This window comes from Anas acuta, chromosome 1 (assembly GCF_963932015.1).
Source record: "Anas acuta chromosome 1, bAnaAcu1.1, whole genome shotgun sequence".
NCBI classification, from domain to species: Eukaryota; Metazoa; Chordata; class Aves; order Anseriformes; family Anatidae; genus Anas; species Anas acuta.
In genome coordinates, this window is record NC_088979.1 from 203,636,959 (window position 1) to 203,664,918 (window position 27,960).

Here is a 27,960-nt window from a genome sequence, read left to right on the forward strand (position 1 = left end):
AGTTCCCCTCGCCCCTGCTCGCTGTTGGCTCTTCCCCTCCCCTTCCCCGAGGAGTAGCAGTGGGTTTTGCCTTGCAGACAAGGAGCGCTGCTCCGAGCTGAAGAAATCCTTGAGCACGGCGCACGAGAAATTCTGCTTCTGGCCGGACAACCCCTGCCCAGGTCGGTCTCTCAGAGCCCAGCACGGCTCCGGGATCTCCTTTCCATCCCTTTTCTCTTCTCCTCTTGTATCTGTGGCTCGTATCTCTTCTGTTTTCATCTCCTCTTTAATCTTTGGGGTGATTTGGGATGCTCGGAGGGTCGTAGGTTTTATTTTCCTGCTCATCTTGGAGGTCTGAACCAAAAAATTTCGGTGCTTCAAAGCACCAGGACGGGTCCCTGCGAAGGAACACAGCTTTTCTTTAAAAAATAACATTCTCAGACCTTTCCTGGCCTTGTTTCCTCTCTCCCTGCGGGCTAACGAGGGGCGAGGAGGCAGATGGCCCCAAAACCACCTTTTTTTTTCCCCCTCCTCCAGCCCGCTTCGCCCTGCTGCTGGTGGACGAGCCCCGAGCCCTTCTCCAGGATTTCTTGGAGCGCTTCCAGAGCCTGTGCCAGCTGGAGCTGCAGCTGCCCTCCCTCCGAGCCGAGGACATGAAAACCATGGTGAGTTCCTCTCTGCCCTGGTTTTGGGGTGTTGGGGAGGGTTTCTGCTGCATTTGGGGGGGTTTCTGCTGCATTTGGGGGGGTTTCTGCCATGCAAATCCTTTCCCAACACGGTTTTAGCTGGCTCGTGCCATCGTGTTACTAAGCAGGGAATTTAAGGGCTGAGCGTGCTGGCTCGTGCCCCTCGGGCGGTGAATTGGGACCTTTTTCCACGCCTTGTGTGGTTTGTGGGTATTTTGCCGGGCTAACTTGCCAGATTTGGGGCTGCGGGGGGCAAATCCAGCCCCAAAACAGCGCTGGACTCGCAGGAAGGTGAGCGCTGCCTCTGACCACCCCTTCTGCTGCCTCTCTCTTCCCTTCCCGCAGTCCCTGACGGAGGAGAAGATCGCCTCGCTCCTCCAGCTGCTCCGGGAGGAGCTGGAGCTCAAGGCGGAGGGCGAGAAAACGCCGCTGAAGCTCTCCTCGGAGGCTCTGCCCCTGCACGTGTCCGCCTGCGTCCTGGCGCTGTGCGGCTGGACCTGCGGGTGAGTAGCTTGGCTGCCCCCAGGACGAAAAGATCTTTCAAAAAATCTCTGCCCGAGGTGGGGAAGGGTCCGAAGAGACACCACTGCTTTGGGTTCGGTGCCGATTTCCACGCTGAAAGCTCTTGGGGCTGGGGGCAGCGATGTTTTTGGGCACTGGGTGGATAAGTTGAGCGTGCTGCAAGCCGAAATGGGAAGGAGAATTTAAATCAGGGACATTTGGGGGGGTTCCACGTCCTTCTCAGCACACTGGGCTGCGAAACCCATAACCATCCGCCCCTCAGCTGAGGCTGCGAACCCGTGACCCTTCCCAAAACCTGCTCCCTTTATGAAAACCGCAATTTTTGGGAAGGTCCTGGGCTCATCCTCACTTTCCTCCGTCCCCGCAGCGCCGTGTCCGGCTCCTCGCTCCTCTCGGTGATCACCTGCTCGCGCTGCATGAGGAAGGTGGGCTTGTGGGGTTTCCACCAGCTCGATCCTGGGGGTCTGGAGACGGATTCGGGACCCTCCGAGCGCTGCCCGCCCGTGCCCACGTCCCCACGCAGGATGCTGACGCGGAGCCAAGACGTTTTTCCTCCAGGCTCCGAGCAGGTAGGGCCAGCAGGCTCGGGTTTTGGGGTTGCTGGGGGCTCGCAGGGCTTGAGGGTGAGGTATTTTGGGTGTCTGCTACCCTAAAAGGGGCTCTGCTATGGGTTTTGATGTCTGATTTGAGCTGGGCAGCGCCTCCCTGGCCCCTTCAGGCTGTGCTGGTGGCCCCAGGAATCACAGAATCACAGAATGGTTGGGGGTGGAAGGGACATTTGGGGTCCTTCTGGTGCCACCCCGAGCTGGTGCCCAGCCCCACGTCCAAGAAGATCCTCGAGGAGGGGACACCAAAACCTCTGAGTGCTTCGGGCAGGGCTCCGGCACCCTCCCAACCCAAAAATGCTTGGTGGTGTTCAGAGGGAACCTCCTGAGCTCCAGCTTTCAGCTTTTCCCCATATCAGAGATATTTAAACCCCTTTCAGCGTTTTGATTATCCTTTACCGAGCTCTCCCCGCTCCGTCCACCCCCATTTCATACTGGGGAGCCCAGAACTGGACCCAGTTCCCCAGGGGAAGCCTCAGCAGCGCTGAGCAGGGGGCCAAAATCAAAACCCCTCCAACCTGCTGGCGATCCTACACCCATCAGCGGGGACACCACCAGCAGGAGCACGTCCCTAAGCTCACATCCAGCAAATTTCCTGCAGAATTCCTTCCCGGGAGGGTTCCCCCAGTAATTAATTCTCATCCTTTTCCCTCTGGCAGCAGGAGAAGAGCCCCTCCCCGGCGGTCTCTCGCCCACGGATTTGGGATTCCCCCAGCCCCGGGGAGCGAGGAGGAGAATCGGAGGTGGCCAGCCCTGCGCCACGCAGCCGCCCCGTTACCCGCAGCATGGGGCAGGGGGAAAACGTGGACGTGCCCTCCAGCCCCGTCCGCAGGGCCAAACGGGCTCGGCTCTGCTCTTCCAGCAGCTCGGTGAGTGCCACGGGGCCGGGAGGGAGCAAAAATTGGGGGAGGTGAAGCTCTGGGACGGCTCCCGGCCGGCGTTTGGGCACGGAGAGGGTTTTATGGCCTGTTTTAAGATATCCCGTGGCTGATATTTTTCTTTCCCGTTTTCTCTGCCTTCCCAGGACATTTCTTCGAGGAGTTTCTTCGATCCCAGCTCACAGCATCGCGACTGGTGCCCCTGGGTCAACGCGGTGGAGGGCGCGGAGGTCCCGCAGGATTCCGCAGCCCAGGCTCAGGAGGAGCCCCCCAAAGCAGAGCCCGGCTGGCGAGCGATCCTCAACCTGCTCCTGACCCTCAAAAAATGTGACAGAGCTCCCGAAAGCGAGCCCGTGGTGAGCCTGCTATAAATACCGGCCCTCCTCAGCTCCAGTTTCACTTCGTGTCCTGCTGGAGAGCTCCCAGCATCGTGGAGCTGTGGCTTTGCTGAGCCTGGGGGTGTTGGGTGCCCCCAAAAACCCCGTTAGCCGCTCCTGCTCGGGGCTGAGCTGCAGCCCTCCCGCTTCACCCTTTGTCCCGAGCCCTTCCTACGAGTTGCAGCTCCCCAAAGGGCTTTTCCCTCGTGATTTTCCTGCTGGGAAACGGCTCTAAAACCAAAAAAAGACGCTCGCTGATGTCCTTTTAGCCAGCGGGGGTATTTCAGGTTGCTTTTGGGGTCTGTAGGGCCGGTCTGGAGGCGCTTTGACCTCTCTTCCTTCTCCCGCAGAGCCTCTCGGTGAAATCCTCCAAGGTTTTCCGCATTTTCCGCCAGTGGGAGAGCGTGGATCCCTCCTGAACCTGCTGCTGCCTCCGGGGGAACCTCACGCAGCCCCTCGTTGAGGGGGGGGGACACCGGGCAGCGCCTCGCTCCGGCACCGAACCACCGGGGAAGCCTCCAACGTGTGCTGAGAAATCCCCGGGCTGCCCCAGTGCCAAAAACAGCCCCAAAACAGCCTCCAGGGACCCCCCTGATCCCCAAATTTCTTCCTCGAAGCCCCCTCACCTTCACCAGGTGCTGCTGTAACCCTCAACCCCGAGGGTTTCGACAGCTCCGACTGCGCGGGGTGGCCGAGGGGGACGCGGTCACCCTGCTGGGGGTGATTTGGGGTCCGGCTGGGACCTGCCCCCCAGCAGCACGGGGTGATGCCAGGTGGGAATAAACATTTCATGGTTTTTCTTACGGCTTCTGTGGCTCTTTTTTTTGGGGTAAAATGAGCTCCGGGACGGCAGCGGGGTCGAGGCAAAGAGCATTATCAGTTCCCAAGCTGCTGGGAGCAGATAATGTCCCCGTCGTCTGTCCCGGGGTGATAAATCACCCAGGCAGGAGTTTTGGGGCCAAAAAATAGGGAAAATGTTGCTCGGGGGATTCCTCTGGCTTGGGTGGTGATCTCGTCCCCCACAGAAGAGGGAGAAAAAGGTGAGGGAGGAAACCCCAATCTCGTGTCTCCATCCTCGAGGATGTGGAAGGGGCTTTGGGGGAGGGCTCAGACCCCACAGCTGCCCCCAGAGCAGCCTTGGGCCTCCTCACTTTGGGTCTGCTGCTCTCAAATTTGTGGGGGAAAAGGCCCAGGGATGTGGTGTTCCCATATTTCAGAGCAAAAGCTCCCCCTTGACCCTATTTTAGGGGTTGGGATGCCTCTGAGCCAGGAGCTCATCACACTGGGGGGGGGCCCTGCCTCGGTTCCCCTATTAGAGCATCCCACAGAATCGTCACCATCTCATCTTTTTGGGGTATTTTCTGTTTTCCCTGTTCCCAGGAAGGCAGCAGCCGCCGTGCTTGGGGCTGGTCCCTGCTTCCAGTCACAACGGTGCCACCGTGGCCGGCCCTGAACCCCAAAACTTGTAGGTTTATCTGCCCAAGTTTTTTGGGGGGGCTTCTGGGGGACACCTAGGGTTTGAGGGAAGGGGTTCTCTTCCTTCCTGAAGAGGACCTGTGGTCCTTCACCCCATGGATCACAAATTTCGGGTTTTTTTCTGTCTCAGGGGGCTCCCCAGTCCCTTCTGTTCTCTCGCCCACCCCACAAAGCACGGGGCAGTGTCACAGTGGGGTGGGGGGCGTGATGCCATAATCCCTGCTCACCCCAGCCAGCCTCAACACCCCCGTTTTTAGGCAGGGGGGGACTTGGAGGGTCCCCAACCCCACTGTGAGCCCACCTACAGGGATCCCATGGGATCCCACAGACGTGTGGGTGCTGCTCCAGGACCGCCAGCAGCTCAGCCCCAAGGATAACCCCCCAAAAAAAGGGTCAGGATGCCATCGTGGTCCCCATCACCCCATTTTATTTAAAGAAATAAAGGAAAAAAAAGCTTTTTCCCTCTATTTTCCTGCCTGGATGTGACCGAGGAGCATCAAAGTCAAGGGAAACGGGGACCCCGTAACCCCACAGCTTTACTCACCGCTGACCCCATTGCTGTTTTCCTCCTGGATTCCTCCAGGTTTAACTCACCCAGGATGTGAATCCAACCCCTCGGCGGCGGGTTACATCCTGCCCCGTGACGGAGGAGCCGTTGGGGGACGTCAGGGCCCTAAATTGAGGAAAAAACAACCCCCGGCTCGCATATAGGGTGGGGACTTTATGGGGTTCCCCGGTTGCGTGGCCTCCCCGTGCACAGTGGTGCTGGCTCATCGCAGGCACGGGGAGGTGACGCTGGGTGAATTTGTGGTGATGCCGGGGTCAGGAATGCGGGATGTCCGCCCTGGGGCGTGAAGGTGCCACGGCATCCCGAAAAATATCCCTTAATGTCACCCTCCTGCCACCCGCTGTCACCTCCGGGTGCCTCCTCTACCCAATCCGGTTGGGTAAACCGAGGCAGGGCGAGATGCCTCAGCAGCACGACATCCCAAATCCCGTGGTGTGCCTCATGAAGATGCTGTGAGGCGATCCTAAATACAACCCCACACATTTTTGGGGCGGCTGGAGGGCGACGTTGCCGCCCTCCCTGAGGCCACCTGAGACCCTGTGGAGCTCTGTGGGGACATGTGGAGTACCACGGTGTTTTCCCAGGCTGAATTCTGAGGTAAACCCCCATTAAATCACCACAATTTCCCCCAAACCCCAAACCCTCCCCCGTTTTCCTCCCGACAGCAGCCTCGAACCCGCGGCCTTTGGCATCCCACCCCCGCTCTGCGAACTACAAAACCCCCCCTGTGGGAACTACAACTCCCAGCACCCCCCGCGCTCCGGGCGGGCCCTGAGCCGTCTCGTCCAATAGCAGCCCGGCGGGGCGGTGATGTCACTGCGGGTGACGTCACGGGGCCAGAGTGAGGCTCGGGGCTGAGGCGACCGGAGCGGGGCTGAGGCGGCGGCGGCGGCGGCACCACCACAGGAGGGGGGCGGCGGCCGCGACCCCGGCCCCTCTTGAAGAGGGAGAGCCCCGATCGCGCTCCCTTCTCACCCTTGGAGCTCTTTTGGGTCCCGGCTGAGCCTCTTCTTCTTCCTCTTCTTCCTCCTCCTCCTCAGCGGCGCTGACAGCCCGCCCGGAGCCCCGGGGGCGGCGGCCACCATGTCGTCCCCCAGCCCGGGCAAGCGGCGGATGGACACCGACGTGGTCAAGCTGTATCCTTGGGGCCTCTTCTTCCTCCTCTTCTTCCTTGGGGGGGGACAGGGAACCCCCCCCCGTATCGCTTTTCCCCCTCCCGGTGTCCCCCCGGTATCGCCGACCCCCCTTTATATCGCGACACCCCCCTTTATATCGCGATATCCCCCCTCTTTTTATCGCGACACCCCCCTCTTTTATCGCCCCCCTCCCTCCCCCTCCCCTCCTTTTATCGCCCTTTTGTCAGGCCAGGCCCAGGCCTCGCCTCACAGCAAGGCCGGACGGGGCCCCCCCCCACAGCCTGGAGCCCCCCCCTTTTATCTAAGAAAAGGCCTCACCCCCCAAAAAAAATCCCAAATCCCCCCTTATTTTCCTTTTTTTTGGCGATTTTTCCCCTTTTTTGGCACCCCCCCTAACCCTAAGGGTGCCCCCCCCAACCCCCTCCCCATTAGCCCCCCTGCCCGCTATGAGGACTCCCGGGTGGCCCCAAACCCCCCCAAAAAAAAACCTTTTTGGGGTTTTTATTAGGGTTATTATCCCCCCCCCATAATGGCAGCCTGCCCTTCACGAAGCTCCCAGCTTCAGGGCTTTAAGTTAGGGTTTATTTTTTATTTTGGGGGGGTTTATCTCCAAACAAACCCTTATTAGCAGGTGGGGAAAGGGCTTTTTGGGGCCGGGAGGAGGTCCCGTTTATGTAACACGCCAGGTTAGGGTAGGTTTCCCCCCCCCCCTCAGCCTGGATCTGTTTATATTTTTCCTTCCTTCTTTTATTTTTTTATTCCTTTCCCCTCTTTTCTCCTTCTTGCCCCTTGGTGGGGGGGGCAAATCCTTTTCCCCTGCCTCCCTCCGGAGCGTGGGCGGGATGGAAAACATCAGGAATTTGGGGTAGGGGCTCGCTTTATTAATAGGTTTTGTTTACAAGGCAGCGGCGTGCGCCCAGGAGGGGGGGGGCACGGATGACAACAGCCCCCAAAATCTTCCCCTGGGCCTCCCCCCTCTGAGAGCTCGAGGTCTGATTTCGGTCCCGGCGAGATAACCAAACTTATTTGGCTTTTGGGGTTATTTTTTTAGGGGTTTGGGGGGATTGGGGGGGGGGGGGAAAGGAAGAGCGCCGCCGTTCGTGGCTGGTCGAAGGAAACTTGTGCTGACGTTCGGCGTGCTCGCTGCTCCCCTCGGCGTATTTTGGTGGCGGTGGTTGTTTTTTTTTTTTGTTGGTTTTGTGTTTTTTTATTATTTTTTTTTTTTTTCTGAGCAAATAGGAAATGAGTGGCGATCACGGCTGAATCGGGGCTATTTTTATCCGGGGGGTTTAAAGTTACACACACAGGGCGAATCGCGGCCGGGAGGAGGGTCGGCGATTCCAGCTGCTTGGGGTTTTTTTTGTTGTTGTTTTTTTTAATTTTGTCCCCTTTTTTCCCCAAAAAATCACGGATAGGGCCAGCGCCAGGAGGGCTCCGAGCTGGAGAGGGACCAAGGCCCGAGCTGAGCTGCTGCCTCTCTCCATTCCCCTCCCCCTGCCCTTTTTTTTCTTCCTTTTCTTTATTTTTCTTCCTTTAGAAGCCGGCATCCCCGTTTTGGGAGACAAAGAGCAGCTTTTCAGAGCCAGCAGCTTTCCCGAAACCTCTCCTCTCCCCTTTTCCCATTTCCAGAGGCTCCGGGGCCGTGCGCTGGTAGGTTTTTGAGCCCTCAACACCTCCTTTCTGCTCTCTCCCTGACAAAAGAAACCCGAGGGAAGCTCTCCCCGGAGCCCAGCTCTCCTCATCACCCCATAACCCTCGGTGTTTTTGGGGTTTTGAGCGGCCGGCGTCCTGCGGCCAACAAACTTGGGAAGTTGTGCGTGTGTCAGATGACTGCTCACCGCTCCTCCCTCCCTCCCTCCCTCCCCAACCTTTTTTTTTTTTGTTTGTTTGCCTCCCTAGGCCCCGCTTTTGCTCCCCGAGCCCTAAAAACAAATCCCGGGGGGAGCCCAAAATTAGGATCTACCCCGACCCCCCCCCTCCTGGGTGCATTTTGGTGGGCACCGAAGGATTGGGGGCGTCTGGAGGAATGTTTGTGGAGCCCTCTCCCCCACCCCCCCGGGGGCTGGAGGGTTTTGTTGTCGCGGCGCTTTTATCCCCGTTTCTGCTGCCATTTTTGTGGCATTTTTCCCTTTTCGGCCTCTTTTTCGCCTTCCTGCTGGGGAAATAACGGCGCGGATCCACGCTGGGGGGGCGCCTTTAGAGAGAGGGGGGGGCACAGCTCGAGCAAACGCCTCCTCCCCAAGCTCTGACAGCTTCAGGAGCCGAGCGGGGGCTTTTGATTTTTAATCATTTTTAATTTTTTCTCCCCGTTTTTCAATCCTAAATCGTCCGGGGCCTTTTTGTGGACGCCCCCCCCTCTTTGTGAGCTCGGGGGGAGCTCGGGCTCTCCCCGTGGATTTCCAGCGAGGGGTTTGGGGGGGGGGAAGCCCCTTGCTTGGGGTTTTTAATAACCTCGCCTGGGCGAGGATGTGCTGAAACTCTGAGTCACTCATTGTTTCTCCCCTGCTCATGCTGCAGCCACTGTCCCCGTATTTTAGGGGGGGGGAGGAAGGTTTACAGCCCCCTTTATGGCCCCCCAGACTTCTCCAGGTGACCCCAAACCCTTACAGAGCAGGGGGGCTCCGTGCCCGAACCCCAAAACCTTTTGGGATCCGCCGGGTGCCGATTTGTGGGGGAAAAAGGGAGCGCCCCCAACTCCGGGCTCCTGATGGAGGGGTTGGGGGGGGATCTTTTTGCTTCCCCCCCGAGCTTTTAGGGGCGAGCCTTCGGCCCTAAAAAAACACGGCGAGCCTCCTCCTCGCCGTGTTTTTTGCAAGCGAGAGAGGCCTCGGGCAGAGCTCGCAACTCCGCGGATTGGTTGCTCTGTTACTACCCGGAAACCACGGCCGGGGCGGAGCGAGCCTACAGCTGATGGGGGAAACCTCGGCCCCAAGGCCTTCACCCCATCAAGGGGGGAGTCCCTGAGCCCCCCCCCGGATCCCCGACGGCCGCCCCAGAGCCACCTTTTCTTATTTTACCCCAGGAGTTGGATTTGGTGCTGATTTCTTTTATGGCTGGATGCTCCCGGCTCTATTTTTAAGCAATGGGGCTGGCATTGGGGGGGGGGAAAAAAGGAAGCAGTGCCCTGCTCGGTGCTTGGAAGGAATTAAAAATAGTGCCTGGATCACCAGGAATCTCCCAGTTCCCACCAGGATCTCCCAGTTCCCACCAGTTTACAGGGTCGTGGAGCCGTCGGGTGTTTTTCCTGTTTAATTTTAGGCTCGTCCCGAGGAATAAAAGCACCACCGAGCCTTTACTGAATGCAACCCGCTGTGTGCTCTGCAAAGATGGGCCGAGGGTAGGCCAGGGTTTGTTTTGGGGCTAAAATTCCTTTTTTCTGCCCGGCGCAGCGGGCTTATCGCCCGGCTTGAACCCCTTCCAAGGGCGCGTTGAGCAACGGGGCCGTCACGTGCCTTTGTTCTCCTTGGCCTGTCCCCAGGGGAAGAGGAGAGCGAGCGTTGTGCTGGAATGTCTTGTTTTGGTAGGGCTCGGCGGCCGCCTTTCCCTCACCGCTTTTGTTTTTTTTTTTTATTTTTTTTCCTTTAAGGAGAGACGATTCTGGAAAAAAACCCTTTATTTTTTCCCCCATCGGGATGTGAATTTCCCAAGGCCGTGCCACGCTGCCTCCTGCTCTGCTTTAAAAAGGTCCCCGAGGACGAGGGGAGCGGCGTGGTGGCACCTGGGGACGAGCAACGAGGTGCTCGTGGTCTGTTTTTGGGGCTGGGAGAGCCCCAAACCTCCTCACCCCACACCCTAAATGCTGCTGGCACAGCTCGGGGTTTATAAATAAACCCCAGCCCAACGCCACCCGGGGCGGGCAGAGCTACCTGACCCTAAATCCCCGCTTTGTCCTGCCCAAACCAAACCAAAAGGGGACAGAGGGATCTCAGTTGCTTAAATCCAAACTTTTAGGGCATCCCCTTGATGTTTTTAGGACTGAATGCGGTGTTTTGGAGCCTTCCCCTGCCTGGACAGGCTCTTGGCTGGAGCTGGAAGTCCTCCACTTTAGGGTAACTAACTATTTCCCTGCCTCAAAGGGATTTGGGGTGTTCCCAATAGTGAGGCAGCCTCTGCTGGGGCTCCGTGCCTGGTTTTTAGGACCCTACTGTTATGGGATCGCTGATGAAACGAATCTCAGAGGCTGTTTTTGTGAAGTAACAGCTGGATTTCAGTGAAAAACAGGTGGCTCGTGTTGTGAAATGGTGTCCCCGTGCTGCCGGGACCAATAACAGGGACTCATAGCAGGGCTGGGACTGTCCCAAACCCAGTAAATGCCTCACTCTTGTAGGATCACCCAGAATATCCCTCTGATGAGGCTCTGCGTGCTGAATATTGCCTCTAATCTGCGTGCGTGCCCGCCCTGCGCCTCATCCTGGCTGTGCAGCATCGTTAAAGTCAGGTTCTGGGATTTTTTTTTTAATTAAAACACCGATGTTGTGGAAATCCTAAAGCTTTGCGGGGCGCTCTGCGTGCAGCCAGAGGCAGGATGGGGCTGGGCCGTGCCCCCTGCTCTCGGGGGAAGCAGGGCCGTGCTTTAATTTTGGGGTGTTTTGAGAAGAACACAAATTAATTACTCCTTCACGTGCACTTTTCTCCTCACCCCTTTTCTTAAATTTCTCTTGAAGCGAGGCGGAGCGGCAGGAGCTGGCCGGGCTTTTAGGAAGGGAGCTGTGCACCCAAAAACTTCCTTCTGAGGCCATCTCAGCTCAGATTTTGCCAGGTTTTTTCCCCTTTTCTCCCTGCTCGGCCCCTTTGGCCGCTTAAATCTAATCGTTCCATCCTCACCTTCGTTCCCCATCATCTTCCAGTTCCTCAGACTTCCTGATAACGATCTGCCTGTGGATTTACAGCCTCTCGGAGAAAGGGGATTTCACTCCCTCGTTTCCCTGCAAACGGGGCTGATCCTGGACCAGGACTGAGGTTGGTTTTGTTGTCATCACCACTGCAGCTTCCAGGAGCCGTCCTGTGCCCTTAAATCATTCCATTTCTTCTCTAGAGCAAATTCTTTCTGCTTTAAGAGCAGCCAAAACCACCCAGAGTTCATTTTTTTTGGCGTCCCGTGTTCCAGAGCAGGTAGAGGGCGTATCTGCACGGCCGGTTTTTAAAGTATTGTTGTTATTTTCTTGACTTTAATCCCTTTTAACCTGCAAGTTTCAGAGCCTACCTGCACAGCCTGCCTGCAGGTCACGCAGGAATGTGCGGAGGCTTCCAGATATTGGTGAGGCAGCGTGGGGAGGGGGTTTTCAGTCCAGCCACTCAGTTATTCTCAGAGGGTCGAATAATTTCTCTTCTTTTCTGAAGGAAAGTAATTTATTTTCTTTCAGAAATTATGACATTTCCTTGGTGCCTGCCTTCCTGGGAGCAAATGCTGATAGAAATGTAAAATATTTTCTCTGAGATCGTACAAATAGCACGTTGGGGTGGGTTAATCTAAAATATTCTGTGCTATTTGGGTGTAGCCGGCTTCATTTTTTTGCGATAATCCCTTAAATATGAGCGTTTTAAGGGAGTGTTTGATATTTGATTGGATAATATTTATTATTATCCAATAATATTTAATATTAATAATTTAATATTGGATAATATTTAAAAAATATTTTAATATAATATTATAATATTATATTTTAATATAATATTTATTATCCAATCCCTTCGGAGGCGCAGGGATTTCTCACCTGCCTGCTCCCGTGCTGCTCACCCCAAATCTGAAGCAGCCGGGGAGGTGTGGGACAGTGCTCGGGGTTGGTGTGGCCTTAAACGAGGTGCCTAGAAGAAAACATTTGATTTTTTTTTAAATACTAAAAACAAAAAACAAACCAAAACACGCGGTACCGAAGCGGGCTGCCGTGTGTCCCCGCGTCACCTCCCGCGTGGTAGATTAGCAGCTGCAGTGTTGCAAGGATGGATAAATGATTAACTGCAGCACTTTTTGGCCGTTTGCTTTGCTTTGTTTTGTCTCGACGGCGGCCGCATCGGCCGCGTGCTGGAGCCGTGAAGCGAGGAGTTGGGGTGGGGAGAACGTCCGCTAGGACACACGCTTTTTGGGGCAGAAAAACAAAAAAAAACAATAAATAAGAACCTAAACCACGCTGTCTGCTCAGGGCTGGCTGGGGCTGGAAGAAAACTTGGCTCTTCCAGGTGTTTCTGGATCTAAATGGTACTTAAAAACTACAGTTTAACATCAGTTTTAATCACCACTTTGAAGGTTTGAGATTCATCTTGGTTTTAGGGGCAGGTGAAGCTGCTTTGAGTCTTGCTTAGTGAACTGTGAATGGCTTGAAGGCCTTTTTTATTCCAAAAAGAACCCAGTTTGGCTTTCGGGTGCGTTTATGGAGAGAGTTTGTTGGCTTTTTCTTTTCAACTCAGTTTCACCCTTGGGAGAGCTGCGCCAGGAGGAAGCTGATGCTTTGGAGACGTGGAGGAGCGGACGGTGGGATGGAATTGGTGATGGATGCAGAGCAGAACTGCTCTTCGTGTCCTGGTGGTGCCCAAACTTCATTTTTAGGAGCAGAAAGAAGTTATCTCCTTGCAGTGAGAGCTTCTTCATCGGAGGAAGACTTAAAGCTGGTGGAAGCCGATTCCCTTTTACCATCTCCTTTCTGCTGAAGCCAAATGGAACCAGTTATGTTTTTCTCCTGCCTAACACCATTAATTCAGCCTCGCCGACCTGCCCCTCAAATCTTTAAAGCCCCCACGGCTGAATGGGAACTCGTGCAGGGCGCTGGTTTTATGTAGCAGCAGCACGTGGGGAAGAACTCATCGTGGAACTGATTTCCCTGAAAGTTTTGGGGCCGGCCTTGCTTTGGGATCCTCTGTAAGGCAAACAAGGTTCCACCAGCCCTTCCAGGAGTGAGGCACTTGTGGAAATGTCAAATCCAACCCCGGCGTGACTCAGCACGGTTCGGCTTGCCCCTCGGTGCTACCAGAGGAACCTCCCACTTTCTTTTCTTTTCTTTTCTTTTTTTTTTCCTCTTAAGGCTCTCAACCTGCCACCGTACCGGTTGCGAAATGAGGGAAGCGGCGAAAAGAAGGAAGCTAAATCGTTGTTGCTTTGTTTTTGGGGCCTGCCGTCTCAGGTAACCCAATACCTGTGGCCTGACAGAGGAATCGGGGTGAGCGGAGATCCCAAAAGGAGAACGTGGCTCGGAGGGACACAGGGGGGAGACGGTGACAGCTCCGAAGTGGAGTTGTCAGAAATCAGATCCTGGTAACCTCGTCCCGGAGCCTGCGTGCCTTGAAAGGGAAGGTATGCGGGGAGGTGTGAGCTCCCCCTTGCCCTGCCTGGTGGCAGTAGCTGCCCCGTGAAGGGAGCTCCCTGCTAGCACTGCTTCACCCTTTCTAAAATCTTAAATTTTTAAGACCTGACTGAATTTGAACACTTTGCGCAAAGATTTTGTGCGGAGATCTCGGATTAAAACAGAGTCTGGCTTGCTTGCAGCTGCTGAGAAACTTAATCTTAACCTTTTCTCTTATTTCTAACTTCCCGGTTTCTGCCCCGTTTCCTTCTGTTTGCTGTTGGCAACGTGACCAGAAGGTTGCCAAAAAAGAATAATTAATAAATAAAGGTAGATTTAAAGACTTTCCTCATTTGGGCCACGAAGGAGGAGAGTCCACAAGTAAACGGCCGTGCTCTGCTACCTGTGCCCAGGGGAATCTCCGAGCCCTGGCTGTGAGAAGTGCGAACCAGAAGAAATAAATCCCCGTGGCCTCAGCGAGGTGCTGGAACTGCGAGCCCCTTCTAAATTATCAGACTTCCGCTTGAATTTCCTCGGGATGATTCCAGGATCTTGCCAAATGGGAAAAAGAGAAATGGGAGAAAGAGATGGTGAACCTGAGATGATGAGCAGGAACGTCCTCGTGATGTTAAGCCCCTGCATCGAGGAGAAAGCTCGAGGAGGAGGCGTTCTTTTGCTCATAAAGGCACCCCACAAACCTGTCTGCTCTAAAAGAGGTGAGAGAATTTGCTGACCCGCTGCGGCGAGCTCCATATCGAGTCCTGCAAGGCTTACTGACCGCTTAAACCACCTGCCCACCTCTGGTGTTGAGCTAAATTTTACGGATTTAGTGCCTAGATTGGCTGGGAGAGGAGCTTTTGGTCCTCGGCACGTGGTGAAGGTGAGGGATTGGGTTCTCGTGGTGGGATTTGGAGGCAGCAGATGCAAACGCAGGAGCTCCTCGCCCTGAGCTCCTTGCCGTGGGTTCGTGCAGGTCCTCAGGTGCGCCCTCCTGACTCACCTCTGCGGGGATTTGCCGAAGAATTTGGCCTTTCAGACCGCCCTGCTTCAGTTTGTTTACTTAATTTTTTTTTTAAATGTCATCTTTTGTGAAAGGAGAAATCTTTCATCGCTTCGGCGTGATGCGTCGGAAAAAGATTTCGAGTCGAGCAAAGATTTGTGCCTGCTTCCTCGTACCCAGGAGCACATTTTGTTGGGTTATTTGATCTGTGCAGGTTCTAGCAACGGAGATCTGAGCAAAAGGTGCTTCAGGAGACCTGAACCCTCCTTGTGCCTCTGCTTAGCATGTGTTTTTTCAGTGCCTTCCAGGCTTTTTTCCTCCTTTTGGCTTTTATTTGGATTTTTTTGCTCGAGTGGGGATGGTGGCTGAGAACAGTTTATATTTTAAGAAGCTGGCTGGAGTCTGCTCCCGTTTCTCTGTCTCGTTAGAGCCAAAAGTTTGTCCCGTACTCACAAATATTGCACTTGGTGTAGTTTCCTTTTTTTGCTGGCACTTTGTTTGCAAGAGTTTCCTGCGCGGCGAGGCTGGGGTGTAGCCGGAGTCGTCGGGGTCAGGAGCTGCGCTGGGGCTTTGGGGTTTTGCTGCTTTTTTTTTAAGATCTCAGCATACAGCCAGGTGAGCAGCGAGCGAGTCCTTAAGTCGTCCTCTGTGCCTCTTGGTGGCTCCCAAGTTCAGATTTCTCTCCTGCTGCCTGAAGTTCGTTGTAATTAGGACACTTCGGGGCTTTCAGCCTTCTGCAGACTCAGCCAGCACAAGGAGCAAGTCCTGAGGCACGTGAAGCCTGAAATCCCCTGAAGGTTTTCACTTCAATTAACCGTGGATCTGCTGCTGAGCACCCGGGAGAAGAAAACACCCTTGGGTGCGCGGTGCAGCGGCGAGGGCTCTTCCTCCCCTTCCCAGGGGGGTTTCAGACCGCAGGAAATGCCCCCCTCGCTCCTCAGCAGGACGTAGGATGGATCAGAAGCCGCCACCACCAAAGCCAAAGGATTTAGGTTTGACTCACCGTCGGGTTCTTCCCTTCCAAAACCGCCCAGGAGGCGTGTGAGGACTCCATGGGTGCGCGCATCCTCCTTGTGGGAGCTGGCCGGAGCTGCCCAGGCTGCCCCGTGAGTCACAGAAAGCCCCAGCGGCCGTTTTTAGGTCATTACCAACCCGGGCTAAATTTAGGAGATGAGGCAGAAGCGTGAGGCTTCGCATCCAGCCTCCTTGCTTGGCTCCTGGGCTGTTGGCTCGGGCTGCGCCCCTACGTCTGCTGGAGGCGATTCCCTGCCTGCTGCTGCTCCCGGAGCAGGTAAACCACCAGAGCTGCTAAATAAACCCTACGAGGCGGAGGGGGAGCTCTTCATCTCACAGATCACCAGCTCAAATCCCATCTGGATTGAAGGTTCCTCCAGGAGGAGAAGCCTGGCCCGTGTCTGATGGACGCTGCATCGACCGCTCCTTGCTCTGGAGCCTCACATCCCTGCTAAAATCCCAGAGATGAGTAAAAAAAGGAGGGGAAAAACAGTTCTGCTGAGGGTACAGTGGAAAACTTGAAGCCTGCTGGGAGCCGAGCAGTGCTTCTGCACCTCCGAGCTGGTCTTGATTTATTTTTTTTCCCCTTGGTTGTTTCGGGATCCTGTTTGCTGCTTAATTGGGGGGTTTCTGGGGATTAAGTGCGTTGTCATCAAAAGTGGCTTTAGAGCACATCGAGTCGCCCTAATTCTGATTTATTCGAGGAGTGCCTGGCTTTGGAAGGCTCTGCCGGGGGTCACCTGGAATTCGGAGCATCTGGCAGAGGTCGCTGCTCGGCTTTTTGTGCTGCCTCCTGTGAGCTTTGGGTGCTTTTTGTTTATTTCAGCTCATTTCTGAAAGAGGAGGCGCTTCGAACTCCCCCTTCCCAGGCAGCTGCGCCGCTAACGACCGAGCTGCGTTAATTAGTTCACCCTGCTCTAAGGGTGGCCCGACCAGACGATGTCAAGGAATTTTCTCTTTCAGCTGGATTTAACTAATCACACAGTTTCTGCCTTCTCTCTCCGGACCAGCAGTGGCCCAACGGTGACATTTACATCGGTGGCGTGGCTCGAATCGTGGCTCTGGATGAAACTCGGTCGCAAAATTCAGTTTCAAGTTGCCTGCTGCTTTTTTTTCCTGAGCCACGTCATGAATTTGAGGTATCGCTGTCCCCGCAGGAGTAGCTGGAGGCCGGTTTGTGTCCCCCCCGGCTATCAGAAACACGCGGGCGTTAATTGGGCTGCTTAATTTGTCGGAGAGCCCCCTGGGCTCTGCCGGTGGGCCTCTCGTTAGGGGACCGAGCGAGAAGGGGCTAATTAAGCCCCTTCTGATGGACTAGAGCAAGCTCTTGGCTCGGAAGCAAGAGGGGCCGGGAGATGGAGCTGCTCCTGACCTGAGCAAACACAAATTTGCCCTCTTCTGCTCCCCCTCTGGGGAAGGACTTCGGACTTTGGCAGGGTGGGAAGCTCCAGGAATCTTTTCCAAGGGCTTCGAGGTTATCGGCCGTGAGAGCTCCTTCCAAACCCTTCCAGGGAATGTTCCTGGTCTGCCCCTGGGGCTCGGCGAGGTTGTTTCGGAGGAAACCACCAGCTCGGGGCACCGAGGACTGCGTGTTCCCTGTTTTTTAGTGTTCACCTCGTTGTATTTCTTATTTTTTAATATTTTTTTTCCCTTCCTCCCATTGTGGCGGCGCCGCGTGCGCCAGAGCAGCTCGGATGCCCCCTGCGAGGTCAAGTTTTCTTCGTGGAGCCTTCACCACCGGGACGGAGGCAGCCAAAGCACTCGGGACACAGCCTGGATGACCTCGTTGTCTTTCTTCTTGCGCAGCAAAAGCCTGGGCTGCAAAATCCAGAAGGTATTTTGGAGGATTCAACGCCGCGTGGCCACCGGCCTAGGGCGAGGGCTCTCTCTGGCTCTGCCTCGGTGAATTTTTGTCCGTGGCTGGCGAGCTGGGGCCTGCTGCTGCATTCCCAGCCCCGAACAAAGCCCCGAAGGCTTTGTTAAAGCTTCTTCCTTGGCAACCTTTCTGCCCCAGCCCTGAACGCTCGCCTTTCCGTTGCACGAGGAAGCTCGTGCGGGGATCATTGTTCGTCTCCGGGTCCGGCTCTTTTCATGTCTTCCTCTCGAACACAATGTCGCTTTCTACCTTAAAACTCCAGGAAAATCCTGTACGGTTAATCCTTTGGGAAAGGCCAAAGGATTCAATTCTTCCTCAGAAGAGCTCCAGGATTTTAAAAACCTTTTTCTTTTAAAGCGAGCATTTCGATTTTGCTTCTGGCTCCCAAACTCGGAGCTGGATGCAAGCAGAATCGCTGAGCCTGGCTGGTGCACCGGGCTGATTCTTTAGATTTCCAGGGGTGATAAATGAACTTTTTGCAGGTGGTTTGCTCATTAAGCAGCAAGGCCACGCCGTGGTGGCCGTTCGTGGCTCGGGGAAGGGTGGGAAATGGTGTGCACAGACCCCGAGCTCAGCCTTGGGAGCGTGTCTGCTGGGATTTTTTGGGATCTGAGCTTGGCTCCAGCTCCCAGGCCCGTCTTATAAAGGAACCCAGCACGTACAGGTGGCCAAATGGGCTGAAGGGAATAATGCAGAGGCCAAACTGCTTGCCCTGCTCTCCTTGTGTGTCTGGGACGTGGGATCCAGGTTGGGGATCTGCAGAGGAAGCGCTGGATACCCCACACAGTAAGGATACGAGGGATAAGTCATTTAGTAGGGGTGACAGAGGCACGTGGGGTGGTTGTAGGATCTGTGTACCAAGCTGTCATCCACGGGAAGCCCTCCACCTTTTCTTTCAAGCCCTGCACACTTTCTTTTACACCTTTTCTTTCAGCCCAACTGAGCTGGCTTCCTGGTCCGGTGCGTTTTGTTTGTTTTTTTCACCTTTCAGACTGCAGATGACCCAGAAAGAAAGAGAACAGCATCTGTAGGCTCCGACTGCTGCGTGCAAGAGAGGTCTGAAAGGTGCTCATCCCTAAATCACTTCTTCCTGCGTTGCTTTGAGGGCAAACAGGGTTTGGTCTGTGTTGGAAACCGTGGCTGTGGTTGTCATAACGTGGCCAGGCCTGGTGTGGACGTGATATCAACAGGCTTGTTAATGAGCGTTGTGTTAACGAACCTGTCGGTGTAAGCCCCTCTGTGTAAGTAATTGCTTCGTGGTGCTGTTCGTCCTGAGGATTTCCTCCTGCTAGCGAGCAGCCTGCGTCGTCTGCCGAGCCCCAGTGGCTGAGGAAGAGCAGAATGCGCCTCCTTCTTGGGGGAAAAAAAGGACAAAAAAACACATTTCTAGTGCTTTGGAAGGCTCAGAAATCCCCAGGTGCCTCGGGGTGCGACCTGCCCTGAAACAACCACCTGCGTGGGGAAGGGCATCGTGCCTTTCTGCAGGTCTGGCTTGAAGCCACCCAGCAGCTTTACCCCGTGTCACCCGAGGTCAAGGCAACTGTTCTGATCCCCAGTTTGTTTGCTCTTGCTTCCTGCACCCACGCTGTAGAAACGCTGGTTGTTTCTGAGGCTTGTTGTGAAGTTTTTGGGATTTTTTTTATTTTTTTTTTGAGGCCTGGCAGATTAAAACCCTTTTTGAAGGCACTCAGAACTGCAGGAGCTTTTTGCTCTAATGGCAAAGTATTCCGTAAGAAACAAATGTAACTCGTGTCCTGTTCTTCAGAGGGAGAAATAATTCCCAAAATATCTTTGAGAGACCTTTCTGCCTTCATGGTAGGTGCAGGAAACGGGTGGGTGACAGCTCAGATCCAGGATGTTGGATGTTAAGCCTGTGAGCTCAGCACGCTAAATGTTGTTGAATGCTTAAAGATGAAGCTTCACGGGGGCTGCTGCTGCTCATTTTTCCCTGGCACTGCCCACTTCAATGCTTGCTCCAGGCTCTGAGTTTATTTAGAGTTGAAGCATAGCTGGCTTTTTGGTTATTAGGAACCCTAAAACAGTGCCGTGCTGTAGGTGCCTCAGTGTCCCTGCAGAGCCTCTCATTCTCGTGTTCCTGCTCTGATGTTTCAGGTCTCTGCCCCAGCTGTTGGTTTCTGACAAAGGCTCAGCCACGCAGGCTCTTCCACGAGGCTCTCCCACAGATCCAGCTCGTAAGAGAGCAGCAGCACATCTCAGTAGGTGCCCCCACAGCATCTTTTCCCAGTCCCATTTCCCAACCAACCCCTTTGTTGTGTTCCTGGAGGGCTGCAGGGAGCTCTGTGTTGTACGAGAAGTCCTGGACAGGACTTCTGGGGTCATTGTTCTTCCACCCAGCACCAGTGTTTGAACCGTTCAAGCTCGAGCGTGTTCGTGCGGTGCCTCTTTTAGCGAGGGCTTCAGGATTTTTGAAGAAGAGGCATCCCGGTGTGCAGTGTGTACTGAAACAACGTGCAGGACTCCTTTAACACCTTTTAAATTCGGCGTTAGGATGTAGCTCCAGCTGCTGCAGCTCTCTGCGTGCCCTCGGGGAGTCTCTCTGGCCTGAAGGAGCATCCCTTGAAGGCAAGGAAGGGGAGCAAAGGATGGGGACTCCGTTCCCAGAACTAGCAACTGCTCGGTGACAAAGCATCTTCTGTTCAACACAACCTAACCCTGAATGTACTAGAATGAAAATATCTGCGTTGATTCTTTCTCCTTCCCCCCATGAAGCTCTTCGTCGTGTTCAAAATGAAGAACTCCAGATTTCTGGCACTCTCATAACCGAAAACCCGTGCAGGAGCCCAGCTGCTCACCTCCTCTGTGCCCACAAAGACGCCGTGCCCTGAGGGTTTTGGGTTCCCTGTCGCTGCCACCGAGGTGTCTGGACGTGCTCACGCTTCCTAAATGACTGTGGAGCTTCCTTGGAGCGAAGAAGCGAATCAGCGAAGTCTGCAGGAATCCCAAAATTCATTTGAGGGAAAAGTCTTAGGCTTCCCGAGGACATCTTTTACTCCAAATGAAGCATCCACCTGCGGGAGCACCACAAAGCCTTCTGGACCCAGCACGTGGCTGAGAAATGCTCCGTGGGGCACAGCCCCTTCGCAGCGCGGTTAAATCTCACGCTCGGCGTCAGGTGTAGCACAGTTTGGAGCCAAGCTCTCAATTCTGTGGTTTAACAACCCTGGTTTCACTTTCAGAAGCTTTTTTTTTTCTTTTTTTTTTGCTTCTTGAATTCTCGCAGAGAGAGGAAATCGACTGTACCGAACCCAACTGGAAAAAAGAAATGCTGCTGCTGGTGGTGATGTTTTGTTTTTTTTTCCTGCTCTTTCACTTGAAATGCACTTGAAATTTCTCGCTCGTTTGAGAAGTTTGATTATTCCTGCATTAAATACTTGGTTCCCACCAGTAAGCACAATCGCCATGGTAACAAACTTCTCCTGATGGGAGCCGGAGCAGTGCAAACAGATCTGATGGCTCAGCTCAGAGGCAGCTGCGTGGCCCTGCAAGCTAACGCTGCTGGCGTCTTCGGGGCTTCCAGTTCTGCCTCGGGTTTCCCCTGTGGCCAGCTGGAAATGTCAGCGTGCTTGGTACCCGATGATTTCAACCCTGTTCCTGCCAGGTGAGCGCCTTGTTCTCACTCTTCTGGGAGGTTTGAGCATTTGGCCAGAAGGTGTAGAGGGACACGAGTGCTTTCCGTGGGTTTTTTACCTCCCTGATTTACCCCAGAGAAGCCCAGGCCTCGTGTTCCTGCATCACCACTCTGCATTTTGCCTTCCTTTCTCTTGGATGCCATCCTCAAACAGCGCTCATCTCCAGCTGGCCCCATTTAAGAGGTTTGCTAAGCAGCAGTTCTGGACTAATTGCCCTTAAATTCTCTTTTTTTGGGTGGAGGGGACATTGCTGTTGTGTTACAGCCATGCCGTAGCATCAAATTGTCTTGATAACAACTTCATTCTGACTGCCTTTCATTGCAGAATTGAAGGGATTGGAAGAGACCTCAAGAGATCATCGGGTCCAAACCCTCTTCCAAAGCAGGTTCCTTAGATCAGGCTGCCCAGGTAGGCGTCCAAACAAGCCTTGAATATCTCCAGAGAAATCTGGTCCTTTCAAGTCTGGTCCTTTCCCTTCGTATTTAAAAATCCCGTGTATCAGCTTCTCACCTTGACGAATGCAGCTCCCATATTTCTCTTGGAGCACCTCAGCGACCTTTCTCAGGTCAGTTTTAAGTGATTTCAAGCCTTTTCCTTCCGATGCACTGCTCCTGGGGCTGAGCAGCAGCACGTGGAGCACCAAAACCGAGTTATTTCTCAGGCAGAGCTCTGCTCGATGCACATCAGGAGGTGGCACCGGGTTCTGTACGTGTTCTCCTCCCGAATCACGTGTGGCTAACGATACCTAGTCAAATGAGGGCCTGCTGCTGGGACGTCTTGTGTTCTTCCCTGCCTGGAAATGCAAACGAGCCTCACGGTAATCAGCAGCACCAAGCTGGAGTTCGGCTGCAGCACTCGTTAGCCGCTGTCGGGAGCGCCACTAATTGTGTCCCCGTCTGATCTGCTGGGGAAGGACCTCTCGGTGCCGTGGCTGCAATTAAGTCGTGACCTGCCCGGTGTCATCACAAGAATGCACTTTTAAATAATTTTTTACTCCAGTCTGATTTCTCGGCAGCAAAAATACCCATCTGTCTGCTCCTGGAGGAAGAGAACGGCGTCACTCAGTCCAGCAAGGTAGGAGGTGCACCTTGCTGGCATCTTCTGGTGGGAAAAGACCATTTTTGAAGCCTGGAACGTCCTCTTTATAGGAAAAAATTTGCTTAGCTTCTAAATCAGTCGATAGCAGAGACTTTTCTGTCTGCTGGGGGAAGAAAGCTGCCTTTTCTTCTCCTTCTACCTCATCCTCGGTTCTCCAGCTTCTTGGCACGAGGCTCAGTGCACAGCAGCCAGACAGAAATCATCAAGAGCTCCAAAGAAAGCAAAGCCAGACCGGAGGGCTCGCTGGATTACAGCCTCCTTCTCCCCAAGCCCCCAATGGTACCCCCAGTGTGGCTCTCGGTGGCTGTGCTAGGGAAGGGCTTTTTGACAGGGTTTCTGGTTACCAGGGGGTTTGTCTCAGGGAAATTTGCCATCCTTGACATGAAACCGTGGAGGGCGTGTGCAGAACGACTTAAAAATATTCTTTCTCGTCTGATTTCTCATCTCAGCTGGCTTAAAATCTGGTGGAGAAGCAGCGAGCGAGGGGTTTTTTAAAGAAAAACTGAATTTTTAACAGGAAAGCGGGCTTGTGTGGCGTGTCCAAAATAAAACCCAGTAAAACCCAGCACTGGTTCCTGCTGTCGGATCGCTGGGAGTTTGGTCTTGCAGAGCTTTGGGATTCAGTGAGAAGTTTCTCTGCTCAGGTTCTTCGTCTGGAAGAGGAGCTGTAGAGGAGTTTCTGTAAGTGCCAACACGTGGCAGGGATCCTTAGAAGGCAGGAACTTGCTTTCTGGTAAGACTCGAGCTGAGATGCACGTAGAGAAATGCACAATTTTATTTTTCCCTGAGGCTTTTTAGCTTTTTCCCGTCTCCTTCTTTGTGGCTGGGTGCTCGCGGCCACTCGCATCACCAGGCTCGCAAAAATATCTTCAGCAAAATATTTTTAGCTGGAAAACCGACTTGCCCAAGCTCATAATTTATATTAATTTCAAGGAAAACTAATGGAGGAAATCTATTTTAAGGCTAAATGTTTGCCAGGAAAAAAAAAATCAGCCCTAAAAACAAACTGGCCATCTGTTGGCCACGATGTTCACCTGGGATTTTGGGAGATCTGGGCGTGCTGTCGTACCCTAATAGATTTTTTTTGTTCCTTCAGGCCTGCAGCAGTGGGTGGCCCTCTGCGGGGCCACGTGGGAGGATGAGGGAATGGGAACTTGACCCTAGAAGAGGCGAATCCACAGCGGCCGGTTTATTTCTGCCTTGGTTGGGCAGAATTGAAAGGTTTTGTGTGTTTTGGTGTGGGTTTTTTTTCTGTCCCAAAGCAGAATGGGCAAAATGCTGCGGATCACTTTTTCTTCTGGCTGAAGAAACAATTTCCTACGAGCTCAGCTCGGAACAATAGGGCCTTGATCTTGATCAGGGCCTCTGGATGTCACTGTCATGCTAATAGGGAGCACGCTTGGCGTTTGCTGGCACGTTTCAGGCCCTATATAGGGCGTCTGCAATCAGCTGCAGCAAAAATTCCCTCCTGTCTCTCTCCTAGCAACCCCTTCTGAACTGATATTTCAAAATAAGCTCGCTTCCCGTATCATCATCCAGACAGTTTTGACGCTTGCTGCCGTGAAAATTCTCTTAATAGCCTTGGGACTGCGATAATTTATCTCCGGGTCCTCAGGACTCCCTCCTGGTTTCTGTGGTCGTGATGTGGGAATGCTTTTGAACTCCTTATCGGTCAGAAACAGCACCCGATTTGCCTCCAGATTTTGCTGCTTTCTCCTGGTTTGTGCTCTGACTGTGCCAAAAAAAAGGTGAGAGGTTTTTGTTGTGGCTTCCTGAAGCCCTGCACGTCTCCACAGTGGCAGCTCTCTTGGATCGATTACTGGCGTGTTTGGAGCAGGATTCATTTGGGATTTGCTTGTAAGGCTTTCACCCTACAGAGAAAAAAAAAATCCATCTGATCTGAGCCAAAAGCTGGGGCAGATTCTTGAACTCCAAGAAGCATTGCCCTCATGGAGGAGCTTTCTGCTGTTCCCCAGCACTTTTCCCCTCTGCTTTTAGACATTTCCTTGGTACAGTTTATAGCTTTATAGCGACAGGGGAGGTGAAGAAGCCTTCAGGTCTGCCTCGAGTCATCCTGGAGCCCTGGCTCGTGCATTAAATGTTTCTTGGGGATTGTGTGCACCAAGGGAATGGTTCTGAAGACCTTGATTCCTTCTGCTCGCATTTTTCTAGGCTTCTGTGTTGATGGGAGGGCTTTATTGTGAAGTTCACCTTGCTCTGAGGTTGTCCATGCATGTTGATAAACAGTAGGGTTGCTCCCAAACCATATTTGCATCCCAATTCATGTTCCTTGTATGAATATAACTCACTCTTCTTTTTTAATAGGGATTTTAGGTCTTTGTCAGACAGGGAGAACCATCAAATACAGCACCGCACCGCTTACTAATTGCTTTTTTTTAATTTGGGAACACTTGGACTTGAGTCTAAGTGAGGAAAACTCCGCTTTTATTTATGGCCAGCCTCAACTCGTGCAGCCTGCAGCTGCTCGGGAGCTCGCTCCGAGCGATCCAGCTCAGAGAGCTGCTTTTTATTAAGTGGCTCTTGATTGAGTCCTAAGTAAAACCATTCGTGTTTCAGCCGAGCTGCTCTGAGTGTTAACATGCTTTGGTGTTAAACGTCTCGCTCCGGGGCATCATCACACACAAGGGGTTGGTGTCGAGCCCCTGTCTGAGTGGGGAATGGTTCTCCAGTGCTTGTTTTTTTCTTTTCAAAGGAGCTCAAACTCGGTGGAGCCTGTATTTAAAATGTCCTGCCGTGGTGCTGGGTGATGTGAGGAGATGCGGTGACGAGTGTCCCTTAACGCCAGGTCTGAAGCAAGCTCGTAAGCTCTTCTCCCCAAAGCTTCAGGGACGAAGCAAAGCCTGGCTTTTAGCAGAGAAATCTGCTAAATCTGTCACTGGAGGTGACAGCCAGCAGTGGGTGCCTTGCTGTTCGAACTCCAGGGCAGAGCAGCTTGTGCTGAAGCAGGAGAAAGCTGCTGAGCCAAACCAAACTGCTCCAAACTTCTCCCTCCTCTCACTGAGAAGGAGTGGGGGAAAAATATTTCTGCATCCAAACCCTTCTGGAGCCGGCGCTGTGGGAAAACCTCCCCGATCTCCGTTGTGCTCGAGGAGCTGTCCCAAACCCTGCTGGACCCTGCGGCTGGGACGTGGATCTCCTGCACATGAGTGCAGGCTGCCAGGCTGATTTGCTCCTCCTGAATTTGGATTCTCTTCTTGTTGTGTGATGCATCCTGAGCAGGCTTCAGAGATGGTAATTGCACCGAGAGCTTTTGTTCCTGGGGGTAGGTCCCAAGCAGTTACCTTCTGGTGGCTCAGGGAGGTGTGAGTGTGTTGCTTGGTGCCACAAAGATGAAGGAGCATCAGAATTACTACTGCAAAGTCCAAGTTTCTGCCCAAATTCTGTGCCTTGAGCAGCAAGGAAACTTCTTTGCGTCGAGGGCAGAATTGTGGTTGTGGAGGGGGACCTGGCTTCGGTTCCTTTTAGTCCAGGGGTTTCTGCCAAGCTTGCTACAAAGAATTTAAGCATTTTTTGTTCAACCCTGTGCTCTCGCCCTCTTCTCAAAGCAGGGTGGCCTCAGGGGTGCGGAGCTGCAGCAATTCGAAGCTCAGACGGGAGCAAACCTTTGATTTCTTCCTCTGTTTTCCTGATGCTTCCCTCGCAGTTCACGTTACGATTATTGATTACAGGTAATTGCTGTAGGATGTTATTCCCAAGCCATTAACCCTGATTCACAGTAGAACCCTTCAAGTTTGAGTGCTGAAACATCGCCGCTCGTTGTCTCAGCTGCGCCTTGCTTGAAACGAAAACCTCGTGCCTTGCAGTTTGCTCTTCTCAACGGGGCAGGAGAAAAAACATCAGATGTGAGTAGTTAAAGGAGCAACTTTCTGCTCCGAGGGAGGCAGCAGTGCTAACTGGAGGTTGCTCAACGCAGGGGCAGGGATCCTTGGGGCGTTGAATTGCCTCTTGGTAACGTCACCGTGGTGGTTTGGTGGCTTGGATGTCGCTTGGATGTGTCAGGACGTGTAAATTGCGAGGTGCAGGGTGCTTTGAATACCTGGTTCTACGCAGTGTGGTGTCACGGGCTGTTAACAGCTTACCTGGCTCTGAGTAAGAGCTTTGTTTCGCGGATGAAACGTTTTCCTTGACTTGATTTCTCAGTATCGAGAGCAAACACGAAGTCACAATCCTAGGAGGACTCAACGAATTTGTCGTGAAGTTTTACGGACCACAAGGAAGTAAGTACACAACCCAGCCCTCTCTAAAGGCAAACTAATAATTCCTGGGGGGGGAATAAGGTAATGACACCTTCTTTTGGAGCCAAGGAAGGGATGTTTGGATATTTGCTGCCTTTCCTGACCACCAAGCCCTCTGCTGGGGCTTTGAGCACTGCTCCTGTCGATCCTCAGCTCTTCTAGACCTGGCTCGTGAGCTTTGCGTCCCCACCATCTGAATTTTTTGTGGGCTTGGCCATTAAGATGGCTTTTCTGGTGACGAGGTCATGAGTCAGGTCTCCAGCACGCCTTAATTTAGTGACATCTCTGAAGGTAAGCAGATAATTCTGAGCTCTGCTTTGAATAAGGCTCCGGGGCCTTTGTGCAGAGGTTTTCTGCAGTACCAGTTAAATCAAGTACTTCTTGGGAGGCAGTACAGGAAAAAAGCTCTTACTGTAGGAGGTTTGATGTGAAATCTTACCCCCTGCTGGGGCTAAGTATTCTTCCAGAGATACGTTTTGCTTAATGCTGTGGTTCTATTTATTCTCTCCTGAGCTACGAAGTGTGTCTAACACCTGCGTTTCTTTCCTTGCAGCACCCTACGAAGGTGGAGTATGGAAAGTTAGAGTCGACCTTCCTGATAAATACCCTTTCAAATCCCCGTCTATAGGTAACCAATTAGCACTTTTTCACTCCAAATCTTGTTGCTCGTGCGGGGGAGGTGTTGCTGCTTGCAGGTGAAGTTGCTCTTTAAGTCTGCAGAACATTTTTTTTACCATAAAATTCCAGATAAACTGCTCAAATGTTGAGCGGAGAAGAAGTTTGGTCTCTTGGCTGAAGGGTTAGGGGGTGGAAATCTGATTTCATTGCACGTTTGTGTACTGATGAAGTCTTCCACGTGCTTTTTTTTTGATAAATCTGATCATGGGTAAGGTGTGAGTGGGGTTGGAGATCTTCCGAGGTCCCTTCCAGCCTTGAGATAACAACGTGAATGATGGAGACTGCTTGTATAAAATGATTTGTGTAGTGTGGAGAGCAGAGGCTGCAGTGCACGATCACGATCTCGGGGTTCACCCAGCTGCTGGGACCTCTTGTCCAGGAGTGGATGGAAATAAAAGCAGGAGCTGAAGCCTTTGTTCACCTGGGGTAGGTGATGCATATGTGGAAGAACACAAAATCAAGGAGCTATCACCAGAGTAATTGTAGCTGGCTTGGCTGGTCGGGCTTGTTTCTATTTCTAGAGCAAATAGGAAGCTTTATAAAGGTTCTTAAAGCTTCATCCATCCTGCCTTCGTCCTCGAGTGGCAGTGATTTAACTCAGATGTCTTCTAGGACCAACTTTTTCTAGGACCAACCTTCCCCAATCGCTCGAGATGGAAATAAAACAGCCAATATTGCTTGAAAAACTGGAGCAGGTACGTGAGGAGTCAACATCTCCACTGTGGCTCGTGAAATAAGAGCTGGTGACTCGGTGACGCGGCGTTTCTCAGAAGGGTGTGCTCGTGGCTTCAGCCACCAGAGGACTCCGAAGAATGGAAAAAACAGATCTGGGAGAATGATGTGGGAACTCGACTGTATGGGACGGACGAGATGGGTCCCTTCCAACA

At 53.2% G+C, this 27,960-nt stretch overlaps 2 protein-coding genes across 2 annotated transcripts in view; both read left to right on the forward strand.

Moving 5' to 3' along the window:
- Positions 1–52: 52 nt before the first annotated feature.
- LOC137849976 (zinc finger C3HC-type protein 1-like) lies at positions 53–3,850 on the forward strand. The gene is made up of 7 exons (XM_068670178.1): positions 53–161; positions 517–644; positions 1,011–1,168; positions 1,555–1,756; positions 2,452–2,661; positions 2,817–3,026; positions 3,398–3,850. The coding sequence occupies exons 2-7, from the start codon at positions 633–635 to the stop codon at positions 3,464–3,466; spliced, it is 861 nt and encodes a 286-aa protein (XP_068526279.1). The 5' UTR covers positions 53–161; positions 517–632; the 3' UTR covers positions 3,467–3,850.
- Positions 3,851–5,914: 2,064 nt separating this feature from the next.
- The window catches only part of UBE2H (ubiquitin conjugating enzyme E2 H), a 42,450-nt gene continuing 20,404 nt past the window's right edge, over positions 5,915–27,960 (forward strand). The window contains exons 1-3 of the mRNA XM_068670179.1: positions 5,915–6,227; positions 26,301–26,377; positions 26,949–27,023. Of these exons, the coding sequence (XP_068526280.1) occupies positions 6,175–6,227; positions 26,301–26,377; positions 26,949–27,023 (205 nt within the window). The 5' untranslated portion in view covers positions 5,915–6,174. The remainder of the gene's footprint in view (positions 6,228–26,300; positions 26,378–26,948; positions 27,024–27,960) is intronic.